This window comes from Musa acuminata, chromosome BXJ2-8 (assembly GCF_036884655.1).
Source record: "Musa acuminata AAA Group cultivar baxijiao chromosome BXJ2-8, Cavendish_Baxijiao_AAA, whole genome shotgun sequence".
NCBI classification, from domain to species: domain Eukaryota; kingdom Viridiplantae; phylum Streptophyta; class Magnoliopsida; order Zingiberales; family Musaceae; genus Musa; species Musa acuminata.
The window spans coordinates 38654446-38672837 of record NC_088345.1 but is presented as its reverse complement, the minus strand read 5'-3'; the positions used below and the strand labels follow the sequence as shown (position 1 = coordinate 38672837).

The 18392-nt window shown below is 35.9% G+C and overlaps 1 protein-coding gene across 1 annotated transcript; it reads left to right on the top strand.

Annotated features, from left to right (window-relative positions):
* Nucleotides 1–68: 68 nt before the first annotated feature.
* LOC135619439 (vacuolar protein sorting-associated protein 9A-like) lies at nucleotides 69–7981 on the top strand. Its single transcript, XM_065121448.1, has 5 exons — nucleotides 69–334; nucleotides 1609–1756; nucleotides 3370–3540; nucleotides 4816–4995; nucleotides 6742–7981. Exons 1-5 carry the CDS (start codon nucleotides 216–218, stop codon nucleotides 7531–7533), a joined length of 1410 nt encoding a protein of 469 aa, XP_064977520.1. The 5' UTR covers nucleotides 69–215; the 3' UTR covers nucleotides 7534–7981.
* Nucleotides 7982–18392: the final 10411 nt, after the last annotated feature.

Genomic DNA, 18392 nt, shown 5'->3' with positions numbered 1-18392 from the left:
GGACGTGAACACATCGAGGGCATTTTTGACAGTTCGCCAAATTAAGTGGAAGACTTGGGACGGTCGGCCTTCTTCTCGTCTCTTTCCACCGTCGGCCTTCTTCGGACCTCGTTGGTTGGCTTCGTCGGATCCCTTTCCCTTCTCGTCCCCGGGCGAAAGATTCGATCTTTAGCGCCGCGGCCTTGATTGGTGCGGATTCGAAGACTTCTCACTAGATGGAGGGCGGCGGCGGCGGCGACGCCTTCGGCTCCTCCACCGCCCCTCTCACCTGGCACGACTTCTTGGAGCGGATGCGGCACCCCTCCGCCGCCGATTTCGTCAAATCGATCAAGAGGTCTGTATCCATTGCTTCCGTTCCCTTTCTTGACGGTTGTTCTTTTGTGTAGCTCTGTTTCCATCTTAAAGATGTGGTTTTTCTTTCTTGATTTAGCTTTTGTCTGTCGGCCGCATTGCGTCTTCTCTTTTCTATGTTGACCTGACGGAGATTGACCTCTTGGATCTTGCTGATACCTTTGCTCGATGCGGATTTCCCTGACTCCTGCCGTCTGATCGAGTCACCTAGATTTTAGATGATCGTCTTTGGTTCGTGGGTGCTGATCTGACACTGGAAGAGCTTGGAGAAGCCATGATGTTATCACGTACCTCAGCTATAGCATTCATTTCAGGATGATTATTGGTTCTTAACCTTCACTTTACCTCAAGGTAGGAGGTGATGCCACATACGGTTTGTTAGGGGCTTCCTGTGGTATTGCCTCTCTTGGAACATCGCTTGCTAAACGCTTCTTGAGCCTTCCTTTTACGTCTAAGTTGAAGCCTTTGGTTAGGTCATACCTGCATCACCTCCGGCAAGATCTTAGAGACGAGTTCCATGCTGTAGAAGTAATTAATTCCATGGGAGATAAATATAGTGGTGTGTGTGCTTACGTTAGGTGTATAATGAATTCATAGGCTACTTTTCCTATTTCTTTCACGGCTTCATAGGACTTTCCTGTTAACTTGTATTTGCTGTTAACTTCCTTCTTTAACAAGTTATTTGTCAATAGATATCAAGTAGTTGGATAAACTAAAGATGGAACCCAGAGTTTTCTTTTTATTTTTATTTTTTGGTAGAAACCATTCAGAAAGGGTCAACTAATCCTAAATTCGATCAGAAAAGAAATGCCGTGGGACTTGAAACTCGAGCATTTTCGACTTAGGATTGGTAGGTATAGTTTTTGAGGTTCTTATTGACCTAATGCTCTTAATTCATTTGAATGATCATAGTAGAAATGTCTCTCGTTGTCTGAGAGTTGATCTTCTATTTATATTCTCTTCAATTATATCATTGTAGATTATTACTCTCTTATATGGTTGATCTAAATGATACATATTAATTTCCTAAAACGCAAAAGCCTTCCTGACAATATGGCCACATGTACCTTTTTATCTGGAAATCTTGAAATTGTCATATAGGTTGCACTGTTTTGTACTGCATGCCACTGATTTTATTCTTCAGCAGCTTTTAGTTTCTAAATTTCTGTTATAGGCAACTATCTGTAGTTTAAAAATGTATTAAACATGCTTCTGTGGGATTGAAATGTGATTAAGATGGATCATTTAACATGGCAGCTTCATTGTCTCCTTTTCAAACAAAGCTCCTGATCCAGAAAATGACAGTGCTGCTGTTCAGGATTTTCTTACCAACATGGAAGGAGCATTTAGAGCCCATACGCTTTGGGCTGGTAGTTCAGAAGAAGAATTGGAAAGTGCTGGAGAGGTGAGCCTTGGCAGTTCTCTTTGCTGTGAATGCATCTGAATTTACGACAAACTTTTTTGTGCTGAATGGAAAAATTGTTTCTAGAAATGAGAAGTTGATCCATTTATCCTAATCTATATGAGGGGATAATACTATTTTTACCAACACATGAAAGCCAAAGGTGAAAAAAAGGACATGGATATCTTATCTTCTAACCAATTGAACACAAAGCATAACATATTTTTATTAATAAAAATAAAGATCAAATCTAATTCGTAAGGCTCTCGCCTATGCGGGGTCTAGAGAGAGTTGATGCATACAACCTTGTGGAAACAGAGATTGTTTCCGTAAGTTGAAACTTGATAACCCAAATCACAAAGGAGAAACCTTCCAGGACATCAATGCTAACTCAATATATTTCTATAGAATATTTAAGTAAGATTCCATATATTCTATTAGTCCTATTTGAACAATCATTCCTGTGTTTCACTAAATCTTTTATTGGAAACAATAATCTATTTCCATGAAATTCTCTCTCTTGATAGCATAATGAGCAATAACAAAATTTTTTCCAAAGTAGAATTGCATCAAAACTGTATATAGGAGGATGGATGCATGCAATATCATTAAACAGTTTTAAAAAAATCATTAAACAGTAACAAAAATAGAAGACTATAATAGGACTATCTTGGTGATAGCCAATTTGGGTAGTAACCCCCTATAGCAAAATCTAGAAATGGAGTATCAAGAAAAATACTGCTAAACATTGGATTTGTAAGATTCCAACCTCTTTGTTGTAGTTTCTCCACTGGTGAATGTCTGCAGTACCACATCAATTTTTAAGATTTAAATTGCACATGGTTCACCTCAACCTTGGAAATTTTAAGACAAAAGGAATTGTTCCTGCTTGTATCATTAAAGGGTATTAAGAAAAGATTCTTTATTTACTCTACCTTTTCTTTAAGATGCACAAGGGCCATAGGTTATTGAGTGAATTAAAACACGGGAGTTTTATAGTAGATAACCTTCTGTGTTGAAAGTTCATTTGGCAAGTCTTGACTAGCTGTTACTTGACCTATATATTCACTATATAAGTGTCCTGCCATTCAATGTCTTTACAGGAGGTTTCTGGTGCTCTCTGAAAGGGAATCTTTTTAGGTCAGCATGTATTAAAAAAACTTATTGACCTTATGTCTTACTGGAATATATGGACTGTATGTCTTTGTTTCCCCCTTAGTTATATGCAGAATCAATATTGCTTTCCATGCACTTTGTGATTTTCAATAATTATCTGCAAGTCACACAGGCTCTACATGTATGGCTCTTAACAAGTGCTGATGCCTGTAAAAGTTGCAAGCTTGTGTTCTGTACTGTCTTCTCTTTTCAGCAAAAGAGTTTCAGAGCCCATTCACAGAACTTAACTGAAATTTCTCAGTTCTAGTTTTGTTCCCATGTATTTTAGAATGACATTGCTCTATACAAGTTGATCAGTAGTTTCATTTGCTGATTCTTGCATGTTTCATTATATCATTATCTTGGCCCATATTCATGTTTGTTCATTCTTTGATTCTCCTTTTTGCTTTTTGAAATTAAGAATGTTTCTGGACATCGCCCTTTTGTTTGTATATGTACAGGGTCTGGAGAAATATGTCATGACAAAACTTTTCAGCCGTGTATTTGCATCAGTTCCAGAAGATGCAAACAGTGATGGAGAACTTTATGAGAAGATGGCTTTACTACAACAATTTGTACGACCTGAAAATTTGGATATACAGCCGGCCTTCCAAAATGAAACATCATGGCTGGTGAGTTGATTAACAGAGCTACTGAACTTTAGAATATCCTTGGAGCCATCAGATTTATTTGAACCACCCATAAATTTCCACTTAATTCATACTTCAGCAGCAAATTTGTGTGTCTCAACCTATCTGGACTTGTGTTGCTGTTCCTGAACCATTAATGACAACTAAAACTAGATATTGTCTAATGATTTGTATAATCATTTATCATAGTAATAGTTTATGGGCACAACAGCAACAACAATAACAACAACAAAGCTGTCACAGTAATAGCACATAAGTAATTCAAGTTATTAGAATTGTTTGTAGGTTGATATGGCCGTTGAACATCATATTGTTCTCATAGTGTCTTTAGTAGCATAAGATAATATATTATGCGAAGAACTAAAGTATTACAAGAAGATTTTTTTGGTAATTAACATCAACGTGTAATAACTCGGTCTGAATAAATTCAATGGTTACTGTTGTTATTCAGACTCCACCAAAGAATTCATGGAGGAGTTTATTGATGCAGACTAACTGGAGGATTCTTGTATAAGTAAACCATAAAGATGTAAGACATGCAAATTTTGTTGGATGAATCTTGGTGCGAGAAAAAGAAGATTTTCATTTTATTTGCGGCTGTTTGTTCTTGAATGTCTGAGCATAAGTTAATACGATGCAGAAAAGACCCATGCTTTTACAGTTACGCTGGCTTTTATGGATTTTGGTCATAATTAAGTTTCTTTATGGCAATATTATTTACTTTCAGTTGAGCATGTTGTAAATCTTATTGGGAAGGACATTAGGGATATTAAGGCCTTTGTATAATGTTCTTAAGTTCAGTTATTTATTATCAAGCTTGTTTAGATAATCTTGTTTGAAAGATTGCCTTTGGTGTTGTCAAATATATGAATTGTATGTTGCATTGATTTTGTAGTTCAACTGCAGGAGTTTGCAAAGAAATACTTTTTTTTCTTAATGCTGCTATATTTGCTATCATTTTAGCATCTGTATGTCATTTCACATATCATATTGTTGCAACTTGACGATTTTTTTTCATTGTTATCTACTCATTTTAATGTTGCTGATGTTGATTCAGGATTTCATTGTTTGAATAGCATTTTATGAATGCCAAACCCCACAATTCCTCATTAGCTTTTGTTACAGTTGTTATTTTGTTAATTCTTGATAAAGTTTGGGAATTATATGGTTCTAAAACTATATGAGGCACATCTGAAATTATTTTAACAAATTCCAAGATAGTTATCTCTAATCATATATTGTTCATATTTGTCATAGCTTGCACAGAAGGAACTGCAGAAGATTAATATGTACAAGGCTCCTAGAGACAAACTTGTTTGTATCCTCAATTGTTGCAAAGTCATTAATAACTTACTATTAAATGCTTCAATCGCGTCAAATGAGAACCCTCCAGGAGCAGATGAGTTCCTCCCTGTCCTCATTTATGTTACCATAAAGGTATGTTTTCCATGCAGGTCATACTGAAGTAGCGGTTGCTCTCATTTTTTAACAAATCTAAGTTTGTTTCAATATTAGGTCATCTAGTCCAATATACTTCATTTTCAAACCAATGATTGAATGATAGAAGCATACTAAAGTATGATGTTACATGCTTAAGTTAATTATCCTTATCCAAAATCCATTTTTGCAGTATGGTTCACTCCATATATCTCATGAACATTTGTAAGTTACAATAGACAGGGTTATAACTAGATTGATTTCCTTTTCTTTTTTCATTTTAGTTGACATTGTGGTGAATAAGTTGGTATTTACATGCAAGTATTTAAGTTCTCAATTTTATCACTTTATCCAAAAAAGTGACTTTATCTAACCAAAGTTAATTTGTGACTATAACAAGATTAGAAAAGAAAATATCTGTTAATGCTACCAAACAAAAAAGTCCATGTAGTTTAAGTATGAAAATTAGATGATATTAATTCTTGAAGGTGATGTGAGTAAACAAGGATCTGGTTATGGGGCAATAAAAACCAAATAAATATTTATTCATGACCTGGTTTGATACGCTTATTGGCCCAATAACTTGGTTAGAACTGGCCTTTACCATGTGACCCAAAATAATCCTTAAGCCCAAGTTAATAATAGTAAGTCCATTATATCTTATATACTAAAATAACCCATCTTTCACTTACTATGGTGTATTGCTATCTCTATAACTTAGAAGTATTTGTCCGCATTAATGCCTAGTAACACTCGAGAGCCGTTCCCACACATACACGATGGGATATTGAGTTCACTCTAGTATCATTGGCACAGTAAGATAGAATGTGCCTTTGAACACATGGCTTGAGATGATTTAACCAAGTTGCTAGTGTTAAGCCTACCAAATCTTATATATCAACGTATTCACCTTTCACTCCAATGTGGGACTAGGTAGGGTATCACAATTAAGGTCTAAAAAGTCTAAGCAATTCAAACCATACTAGCCATATGAACCAAACCAGATGAAACTGAATTGTTGTTGAAGAAATCTAATCAACTGTACAGGAATTACAAAAGAACTTGTTGTTACTCACAATTTGTGTTAAATGTACATGCAGCAACATCATGTTTGACACCCTAGTCTGAATTGGGAACGAGAAAATAATTGAGATGATTTATTATGTTAAATGAACTTACTACCTTTAACCTTAAAGGCATTTTGGGTTGGATCAGGACATGATGTTTGATGTCAGAGGGACCTAATACTAAGCATAGTGAGAAGTCCAGGTAGGAAAGAGTTATTTGTGGATGGAGCTAGACGCAGATCATATGATGTTGAGGTATTACTAGGTTAGGCCCCACATGCTGCCTGCCAGACATGATTTAGGATCATGAGTTGGTTTTGGGCTTTGATGAGGACATCAAGCCATAAATGAAGGAGATTGTAACTCATGAGGTTCATCATGTTGATAGGTCAATTCTCTCATTGGATCAGGTCAGGACATCATGCACCCTTATTTTTGGTGTTCAGTCTGCATTATAAGCTGCTGTTCTCCAAAAGTATTCAAGGAACTTGCTTCTTCTACTGCCACTATTGTCTTAGGGACTACCAAATTATAAAATTAAAGCAACATGTATGTTCTAAAGCACCAGAAAAACTCAGGCCTAGTTGCACTTTTCCTTCTTATGGAAATTTATTGAGATTTCAGCTTCTATCTTGTAGTTCCTGCTGAAAAAGACAATAATGTATATTATACTTTGCAGGCAAACCCTCCACAACTCCATTCAAACCTGTTATACATACAGCGTTATAGGCGTCAGTCACGTTTAGTCTCTGAAGCTGCATACTTCTTCACAAATATCCTGTCTGCAGAATCTTTTATCTGGAATATTGATGCACAAGCACTTTCAATGGATGAGATAGAATTCCAAAAGAAAATGGAATCTGCCAGAGCACATCTTATGGGCCTATCAACTGGCACAGAACATCAGCAAACTGAAACCCATCTGGATGCCATGGAAGAAAGGTTGAAATCTAACAGGGAACTGGATAACACAGCATCTGTCGAAGGACATCAAGTCCCGAACCAATCATATAGTATAAACAAAGATGTAGATGGCAAGTATAAACCGCTAATTAACAGGCTGTCGATCTCAGATCTAGAGAAGAAAGGAACCACTGACATTTTGAAGGAGGAAAATGTAAACAAATATTTTCAGGAGTACCCATTCTTATTTGCTAATGCTGGAGATCTAACAGTTGATGATGTAGGAAGCCTCCTGAATTGCTACAAGCAGCTCGTGCTTCGGTATGTAGCTCTTTCAAAAGGAATGGGCATCGGTAATGAATCTCTTTCTCTACCCAACACAGAAACACCATCTGAACTTTCAAGTGTCAAGGAATCTGAATATGTAGCAGAAATGGAAATGAAAGTCGAGGACCACGAAGAAGTTAGCAGAAAAGGGGGCAGTTCTGTGGAGGATTTGATCTTGCAAATGGATGATGCAGAGTCCAAGAAAGTTGCAGACGATTCGACTGCTGAAGTAAGTCCATGAAAGGATGTGCAGAACTCTTAAGCTTCTGTTCTTAATATATATTTGCTCCGTGTGCACTGAACTGAAGCCAGAGGTATTCTTTTCTGCCCTGGACAAGCAAAGGAGAGCTATACTGTAGCTTGCAAGCAAAGCCATTGTTTGCTCGGTTTAAAATGGGGGAAGGAAACAAACCGCTGCACTTACAAACTAAAGGAGGTCAAATATTGCCCACCTTCAACCAATGTTAGCTTCTTTTTTGCTGTTTGTGCCGGTTGGTATGTATTGTATTAGACCTTATCCTGTTTCCTAGGTAGCTGGTAACTCATGGCTGATGGTTTCTGAGCTTCTACGTGTAGTTGTTGATTCTTCATTTTTTTTTACTCTTAGTATCTTTTGTGTAGTTTCAATGACCCAAATAGATTTATGAAACCTTTTACTTTGAAGAAGCATGAGAAGTCATTCATGGCAATATTTGTTGCATTTCCCTTGAGATTAAAGTGTGACACCACAAAAAGAAAGAAAGCTATTGTCCTCTTTGTCCGTCCTGCAACAGAGATAATGATGGTCTCATGATACAGTCCTCAAGTGGTGGATTTTTTTTGGTCTTCACAACTATCCGATCTGCATCGTTAGGGCATTTGGTTCATCAATTGTTACCATCTGATCAAATAGGAGAATTAACCCGTCAACTTGATTGAACTTGAATCATTGGTGCAAGATGTTTAAACTTAACTCGAGCATTATCTATAAGATTAGAGGGCATTTGGTTTATCAGTAATCATGATGATTCTACGTAATGGAATTACTAGCTAGCATGTAAACCTTGTTGAGTTTAAATCATTCATTCAAAATACTTAAACCGAGATACTAATCGATTTTGATATCATTTATTACGAGACCCGATTTACTAGCCCAAGTCTCTGATAAGGGATTAAATGAGAGCATCACATCAATAAATTAATTTAATGAAAGGGTCCACATTGCACCATCATCATAGTAGGAATTCCTATGTTATTAAGTTAACAATACACTTATAAATCAATTATAACCTATTCCCACTTCCAAAATCGGGACGTTCCAACATGCACCATCATCACATCACAGCAAGAATCCTATGCTACAAAAAGAAAGAATGACTGATATTACTTTCCAAGACAAATGCAAAAGATCAAGGGAAGGTTTACACTCTAAAAACCCCCATCAGCGCTTTGGATTCTGGCATAATTTCTCAACCAAGTAGCAATAAAACTTGCAGTCCTAAATGGATGAGGAATAGAACATCCAAGTTCTCTCCGGAACAGCATAAATATTTGGGATTATATTCAAAATAGCTTTTAGTTCTACCCATGTTTTATTTACCACAAATAAGGAACTTATCCTGTAGCTTTACTCTTCACAGGCGATAAGTCATACCCATGTTTATTGAAACGTACCGTAATCAAATCAAATAATTAAGTTAGGAATTAATTTTTTCCTTAATTGTCATTATAATTTAGGAAATCTTAGTCTATTTTCTTGTTTGTTAATATAAATTAGGAAATAACTATTAAGTATTCCAAATAGGATGATATTATATTTGTTAGTATATTAAATAGAAATAATTTATATTAAATAAATATAAAAATAAAAATAAAAATTCTTTAATGGAGGTTCACCTCTTCCTATTTAAGGAGAGAGATTTCTCTCCTTCGTTTTTCACTTAGACAAGCCTAGCAACGAGAGGAACGAGAAGTTATACCCTGAGAGATAGGTTTCACTATCTTTCTTGAAAATAAAAGTTTTAGTTTTTATTTTGATTCTTTAAATGTTAAAAGTTTTGTAGTTTCAAAAATATTTATTAATTCTTTAAATATTAAAATTTTTATTATTACATTAAAGTCAATCAATTGAAGTTTTTATAATGTTCTTTGACCCATGTTTAAGGTTTTTATTTTTAAATTTAAACATGTTAAAAATTTACATGTTTAATGTATTAAATATATGATATTTCTTACATTACAACTTATCTTTAATCTCATCTGGATTAAAATTTTTATTAGATTAAAATATATTATCTAAAATTTTGATATTCTTTTATCTAAAATTTAAAATAATTCAAAATTTATTTAACTAGAATACGTTGAAATTATACATGTGTTAGAAAGTATGATTTTTATTTGAATTTAGAAGGTTATTTTCTTGTATTAAAGCTTATCTCCCGATCTATTTTTTAATATGTTATTATGTTTTTATTTATATAATTGTTAGTAAATAAATATATGCTGTGGTATAAAATTGGATTGAAATTGCTCACAATTAGGCCTAACCCATAGGTCAAGCCATAGTCCACTGGCCAGGCCCAATCAGTAGACCAGGCCCAACCCCGGATCAGGCCTTGACCCGTAGGTTAACCCAGCCCAACCATCATGGGTGGTCACATGCGACGTACATGACCAGTCCATGGTCGAGGGCTGGGCTAGCTTTGTGTAATGTATACCCAATCATGTATAATGCACATGACCAATAGATGGGCTGACCCAAACTAACCCAATATTGTTGTTGGATTTGAGTCTAAATATTAATTGAACTAAACTAGGCTTGATTAGTCTAGATCGATTCGGGGTGATTCCGAATTGATTGACTTATTCAAGTTAGTTTAACCTAAATTGAACCTAATCTAGTCCAAATTATACTAGTCTAGGGTGGTTCCAGACCAGTTAAATAAGGATTAGAAATTGGTTCAGTAAGGTTCTAGTAAATTGAGTTCAATTGGATCGATTGAACTAGAGTTAAAGTCAATTGAGGGCTAATTTATATTATTTGATATTGATGATATTTGAAAGAGATGTTTTAAATGAGTTATTTCATCCTGATATGGACATGACCAGTGTGAGATTATGTTATTTCCCTATCAAGAGTAGGTAGGGCGATTCCCTTCGGGGATTAGCGGGCCGTTAGACGTGACGATTGGACGGTTCCTCCATCCACTGTTGGGAGGAACGTGTCCCCACTTTAGCGGGTGAGGGACACCACTCCATCCGTTGTTAGGAGTGCGATATGAGTTTGCCTCCATCCGCTGTTGGGAGAATATAAACTCATATCGTAGGATAAAGCCTCTCTATCCGCTGTTGGAGGAGTGCTCCTCCGGGTATTTGATATACGCCAATGGAATGATTGAATTTTGATCATGTATTCATCTTGAGTTGACTTTTGGGATTCCTACTCAGCGTTGCTGAATTTTCTTTGTTTTTGATTTTCAGAGTAGCCTCCTTCTAGTACTAAATCAGATTCCAATGAAGAGCGGACCTTCCTCTACTATTAGGTAGAGCCACTTGGATGATTCTTGAAGTTAACATCACTATATTTAATTTTCTACTTGTGATTTGATGAATAAAATGTAATAAATATTTATAAATGATGAATAAAGTGATATTTATCTACTTGGCTATGTAGAAAGATATATATATAAAAAAATCCAGGATGTGACATCTTTTATGGTACCAAAGCATGGTCTAGGGCCTATAGGTGTATTAGGTCCCTGGATTGACTTTAACCGATGATTATCTTTAACCTATTATAGGAGTAATGAAGTCAATTCTAGAGATTAGCGGTCCTGTCACTTGGGGTGCTCATGGTCGTAATGCTACTGGTCTACGCACTCGAAGAGGTGTTCGAACAAACAATAACTTGGAAGTTCCACGCATCGTAGACCAAACCCAGTCCTCACGTACACCTGTCACTGATTATGGGTCAGCTTCTCCAACTTCGCAGAATGCACGTAATGCCCCTACACCCATCAATGCTCAAGATGATATACATGGAGTCCTCAATGCTATTAGAGGATACTTTGAGCGTTAGGAGCAGCGAGTTGAAATTCCATGAGGTAGGAATAATACCTTAGATCACTTTAAGAGATTAAGACCACTAGTTTTTTAGGGCAAACTAGATCCAATCTTTGCTGAACGTTGGATTCGTCAAGTGGAGAAAACATTCAAAGCTAGGGAAAATTAGCAAGTACCTTTCGCTTCTTTCATTTTGGAAGAGAAGGTAGACACTTGGTGGACCTCAAAAAGGAGGATGTTAGAGGCTTGAGGTAATATGGTAACTTGTGAGCAGTTTAAGGATGCATTTTATGAGCAGTTCTTTCCTGATTCGGTTCACTTTGAGAAGCAATAAGAGTTTCTTAGCATTCACCAGGGAAGTAGAACCGTAATGGAATATGATCATTATTTCACTAAGTTGGCCTAGTTCTCTCCATATATTGCTTTCAATGAAAATCAAAGAACTCGTTATTTTGATAGGGGACTTTGATCATTAATTAGAAAGTCCGTTGCAGTACTGATTTTACCAACATATGCTGAAGTGTTAAATCGAGCTCTAGTGGTGGAGAAATTGGATAATGAACTACAATAAGCAAAGGATCGAAAATGACCTTTTAGTGCTACACCATCTACGTATGAGGGATCACATTCTGGACCCTCAAAGAAAGGCAAAGGTAAACAATTTGGGCATCAACAAGCAGGAGCTCCTAGTAATCAAGTCGGCATAAGATGCTATTTCTATGGGAAGACAGATCATGATTCCACCTCATGCCCCATGGGATAGCATGTATGTTTTTATTGTCAACAACCGGGGCACATATCGAAGGACTGCTCTCGAAAGCTATTGAATCTCGGATTTTGATGATGAAGTCAATTATTATTTGGTTATCTAATCCATATGTTAAGATAAGTGTGCAGGATTAACTACGATGGTAGTAAGACATGCAGCAGGTGTTGAGCTGGAGTCAAAACCAAGATCACATTGGGGGTTCGAGAGTTCGTCGGAAGTCCGGACGGTCGTCAGAGGTTCTGTAGGAACAATCCGAGAAGTCCAGGAGTTTACTAAAGAAGCTCGTTGGAACTCGCCAAGAGGATTGTCGCAAGTCCAGGAGTTTGCCAGAAGTCCGCCGGAGCATCGCCGAGGGTTCGTCGGATGTTCGCTTGAAGTTCGCTGGAAACTCGCCGGAAGAAGCGATTGACGCACCGAAACACGATTTGCAGCATTAATGTCTTAAGTGTTGTGGTTAACAGGTAGATTAAGTTAGAATTGGGAGGTGATCCCATTAACTTAATCTGGGGCCAACTGGGCCCTGAAGAAACCTAAATTGGGCCAAATGGATCAGCTTATTCGGACCTAGAAATTCTGGTCGGCGGTGGAACCGCCCAAGAGACTTGGTCTCCCAAGAATTCTGGGCAGTAGTACCACCCTTGTCAAGCGGTGGTACCGCCGGTAGTTTTTACTGCCAAGCGGTGGTACCGCCCTAGTCAGATGCCAGGTACCGCTAGAGCTCGGTCTCTGAGCTCTGCCAGGTGGTGGTACTGCCCAGATTGAGCAGTAGTACCGCCCAGTGTCAGATGCCAAGTGGTAGTACCGCCCAATTATGGCGGTGGTACCGCAAGGACCCCGAAAATCAGAGAGATGACACTTTTGAGCTCCAAATTCAAACCAGTTGGGGCCTATATAAACCCCACTATTTTCTGTATGAAAGGGCACCGAAAGCTTGCATTTATTATGGGAATTTGAGAGCTTAAAAGTGTTGTAAAAGGCTAGAAGTTCTTCTCCCTCTTTTCTTCTAAGTTTTGATCATTCAAGAGAGGAGTGAAAATCTGTAAGGGTTGTCTCCTAAGCCCGTCAAAAGGAGTAAAGCTGTAAAAGGGTGGTTAGCCTTCGCCTATTGAAGGAAGGCCTCTAGTGGACGTCGATGACCTCATCGGAGGAGGAAGACAAAAGTGGATGTAAGTTAAGATTGACCGAACCACTCTAAATCTCGGTTTGCATTTACATTTTGCTCTCTATCTTAACTGTAAACTGCCTCCGTTACTTTACTTCAACTATACTTTCGCTTGATCTTAAGTTGAAGAACTTTCCAAAATGGTTTTTCATCAAAAACGCGAATGTCGCTTTAATCGTCGAAAGTTTTCCGCTATACTAATTCACCCCCCCCCCCCCCTCGTAGTGCTCTTGATCATAACAATTGGTATCATAGTGGAATTAACTCTCAATCAGATTAAAACCCAAGAGAGATGACATACGTCGGAAACCAAGAGGGTCACTCTATTACACGTTCGCCCATGTTCAATGGGACGAACTACACCTATTGGAAGACCCGAATGAGGATCTTCCTTATTTCCATGGATTTTAAACTTTGGAATATTATTGAAAATGGATTTTCAAAGTCTTCTCTTCGAATGATCAATTGGAATGAATTGGAGAAGAAGACTTTCGCTTTTAATGCAAAGGTTATGAATGCCTTATTTTGTGCACTTGATAAAAACGAGTTCAATCGTATTTCGATTTGTAAAACTGCATTTGATATTTGGCATACACTCGAAGTGACTCACGAAGGTACAAGTAGAGTGAAAGAGTCAAAAATTAATCTTTTAGTACATCCTTATGAAATTTTTCGAATAAAATCGAGCGAGACCATAGGTGATATGTACACTCGTTTCACGGATGTCGTCAATGGTCTAAAAGGACTCGGTAAAAGTTTTTCGGATTTTGAGCTCGTCAATAAAATTCTAAGATCCCTTCCAAAGAGTTGGGACCCTAAAGTCATTACTATTCAAGAGACTAAAGATTTAAACAACTTCCCTCTTGAAGAATTAATCAGGTCATTAATGACCTACCAAATGACTTGCAAAGCTCATGAAGAGCAAAAGACAACCTTCCAAAGAACAGGAAGGATATGACACTTAGAACTCTAGAAGACCACTTGAGAGAAAACTCAAGTGATGAGGACTTTGACGATGACTTGGCACTTCTAACAAGGAAATTTAAAAAATTTATTAAAAAAAACAAATTTAAAAATGACACTAAAAATAAATTTGAACCCAAAAAATACCAAGTTATTTGCTATGAATGCAAGAAGCCGGGACACTACAAAAGTGATTGTCCCCAAGCCAAGAAGAGAACACCAAAGAAGAAGGCGCTCAAAGCAACGTGGGATGACTCAAGCGCGTATGAAGAAGAGGAGTCCAACACCGAGCAAGTTGCTCACTACACCCTAATGGCCATCGGAGAGGAGGTAACGAATTTAACTGATGCATATTTATCATTTAATGAATTATTAAATGCTTTCCATGACTTATTTAATGAATACAAAACAATTAGTAGAAAATATAAATTGTTAAAAAAGGAGCATGATATTCTTATTAGTAATTTTGATAAATTAAAAACTGAACATAATGATAGTTTACCTCCATATATGAAATGTCATGATCTAGAAACTCTCCAAAAGGAGAACTTGCTACTTAAAGACACCTTGAAGAAATTTGAGGTTGGTAGCAAGTCTTTGAATATGATCCTTACAAATAAGGGTCACGTTCCTAAACAAAGTGGAATTGGATTTGTGAGAAGTCCTCACCAAAATCCAGCCACCATCATTAAAGGTGCTATCTTGCATGTTTCACACCAAAGCAAATGCAACTTTTGTTGCAAATATGGACATAGAACTTATCGTTGTCCATTCAAGAAAGTTAGTCTGAACAAATTGATTTGGGTTCCTAAAGGAACCATGATAAATTTCATGCAACATGACAAATAATTTAGATCAGTTTTTGAGGCACCCAAGATTAAATGGGTACCTAAAAATCATCCTTTCATCATAAGCTAGGAGAAAAAGATGGTACTTTGATAGTGGATGCTCAAGGCATATGACCAGAGATCCATCTTAATTCTCTAAGCTCACTAGCATAGACGAAGGCTATGTCACCTTCGGATACAACAACAAAGGTAAAATCAGTGGGAAAAGACCATAGGTAACAAATCTAACTTCTTTATTGAAGATGTTTTGTTAGTTGATGGTTTAAAACATAACCTCTTAAGCATTAGTCAATTGTATGATAAAGGATATATTGTCAAATTCGAATCTAATGCTTGCATCATTGAAAAATCACACAAAAACACATCTATGATTGCATTAAAACAAAATAACGTATACACCATTGACATCAATGATCTTTGTAATGAAATGTGTTTCTCGGTTTTGAATAACGATGCTTGGCTTTGGTATAGGAGATTAGGTCATGCTAGTATGAAACTAATCACTCAAATTTCACCCAAAGAACTTGTAAGAGGAATTCCTCATATCAAGTTCATAAAAAATAATGTGTGTGATGCTTGTCAATTAGGAAAATAAATAAGTGTAGCTTCAAATCTAAGAATCAAATAAGCACCTCTAGACCCTTGCAATTGATCCATATGGATTTATTTAAATCAATCTCTACATCAAGCCTAGGAGGTAGCAAATACGTCTTTGTTATTGTAGATGATTATAGTAGATACGCATGAACCTATTTCTTGAAACACAAAAATGGATGCTTTAGATATTTCACCAAGTTTTTTAAACTTGTTCAAAATGAAAAGGGTTCTATGATTTCATCAATTAGAAGTGATCACGGTAGTAAATTTCAAAACCATGATTTCCAAGAATTTTATGAATTGAATGGATATAATCACAACTTCTCTACTCCAAGAAATCCTCAACAAAATTGAGTAGTAGAAAGAAAAAATAGAAATTTACAAGAAATGGTAAGAACCATGTTGAATGAACATAGCCTACCCAAATATTTTTGGGCTGAAGCCGTAAACACTTCATGCTATATTTTGAATAGAGTTCTAGTAAGACCCTTACTCACCAAAACTCTCTATGAGTTATGGAACAATAAAAAACCCAATGTTTCACATTTTAAAGTTTTTGGATATAAGTGTTTTATCTTGAATGAAAAAGATGTCTTAGGAAAATTTGATGCTAAATCCGATGAAGGATTCCTAAAGCATTTTGTATCTTTAATAAAAGAACTTTAATTATAGAAGAATCCATTCATGTTGTTTTCAATGAGATTTTAGAAATCAAGAAAAATAATTTTGATGATGATATTAATTTTGATTCTTTAAATTTAAATGAAACCTCTTCTCCAACTAGCAACTTGGATGCATCCACTTCTGAAACATCCTTACCCAAGGATTAGAAGTATGTAGATGCTCATCCTAAGGAGCTAATCTTAGGAGACACATCTAAGGGGGTTCAAATACGTTCTTCTCTTAAAATTTTTTGTGCCAACGCCGTTTTTCTCTCCCAAATTGAACCTAAATGTATTGACAAAGCCATGTAAGATAATTCATGGATTATTGTAATGCAAGATGAGTTAAATCAATTTGAGAGAAACGAGGTGTGGAAGCTTATTCCTAGGCCAAATGATGATTTAGTTATTGGTACTAAATGGGTCTTTAGAAACAAGCAAAATGAATATGATATCATGGTTAGAAACAAGGCTAGATTAGTGGCCAAAGGTTTCAACCAAGAAGAAAGTATCGATTACGAAGAAACTTTCACTCCTATGGCTCGATTAGAAGCCATAAGGATGCTCCTTGCCTATGCTAGTAGTAATAATTTTAAGTTGTTTCAAATGGATGTCAAAAGCGCTTTTCTTAATGGCTTTATTTCTGAAGAAGTTTATGTTGAACAACCTCCTGGATTTAAAAATAATAGCCTCCCTAATCATGTGTTTAAATTAACTAAAGCTCTCTATGGTTTAAAATAAGCCCCAAGGGCTTGGTACGAGAGACTGAGTTCTTTTCTTATTGAAAATAATTTCTTAAAAGGCAAAGTCGATATTATATTATTTATCAAGAATTTTGAAAATAATTTTCTCATTGTCCAGATTTATGTTGATGATATTATCTTCAGTTCTACGAACGAATCTCTTTGTGAATTTTTTGTTAAAACTATGAGCCTTGAAATTGAAATAAGTTTGATGGGAGAATTAACTTTCTTCTTAGGTTTACAAATTAAACAACTAAGCAATGACATCTTTATTAGTTAAACTAAATATGCTTTAGATTTGCTAAAAAGATTTAATATGGATAGCTCAAAGGCTATCAACACTCCTATGAGCACCTCCACTAAGTTAGAAATTGATAAAAGTGGAGAAAGCTTCGATAAAAAAACTTATAGGGTTATGATAGGAAGTTTACTTTATCTCACTACAACTAGACCGAATATCATGTTCAGTGTAGGACTTTATGCTAGGTTTCAATCGAACCCTAAGATATCTCATCTCAAAGTAGTTAAAAGAATACTTAGATATCTTAAAGGTACCACAAATATAGGATTATGGTATCCAAAATCCGTGAATTTTGAGTTAATTGCTTATGCTAATACGGATTTTGTTGGGTGTAGACTAGATAGAAAAAAGTACATTAGGAACATGTCAATTTTTGGGACATGCTCTTGTTTCCTGATCATCCAAGAAATAAAACTCGGTTGCACTATCAACAACCAAAGCTGAGTATATTGTAGCTAGTGCATGTTGTGCACAAGTTGTGTGGATGAAAAACACCTTATAAGATTATAAAGTTCATCTTAAAAATATTCCCATTAGATGTGATAACACAAGTGCAATATGTTTAACAAAGAATCTCATTCAACACTCAAGAATAAAACATATTGATATTAGACATTACTTTATACGAGATCATGTCACTAATCATAATGTAATTATAGAGTTCATTGATACTAAACATCAACTAGCTAATATTTTTACAAAGCCTTTAAGTGAAGAATAATTTGATTTCATTAGAAGAGAATTAGGAATGTTGATTTGTCCGAACTTATTAAATTCATTTTTCAAACTTTCTTGATTCAATCACTTAATTGCTATAAAGAGAATTTTACACGATTACATGCCTTAATAACATGTTGAAAATTATGTGTTTTGAATGCAAAATTTCTATGATGATAAGCATATTTTACCTTCATGATTGTGTTTGAAAATCTATAGCAAAACCTTATCCGAATACATATTCATTTTCAGACTTTCTTGATCCTAACAATACTGTCCGAATACATGATTTTGTAT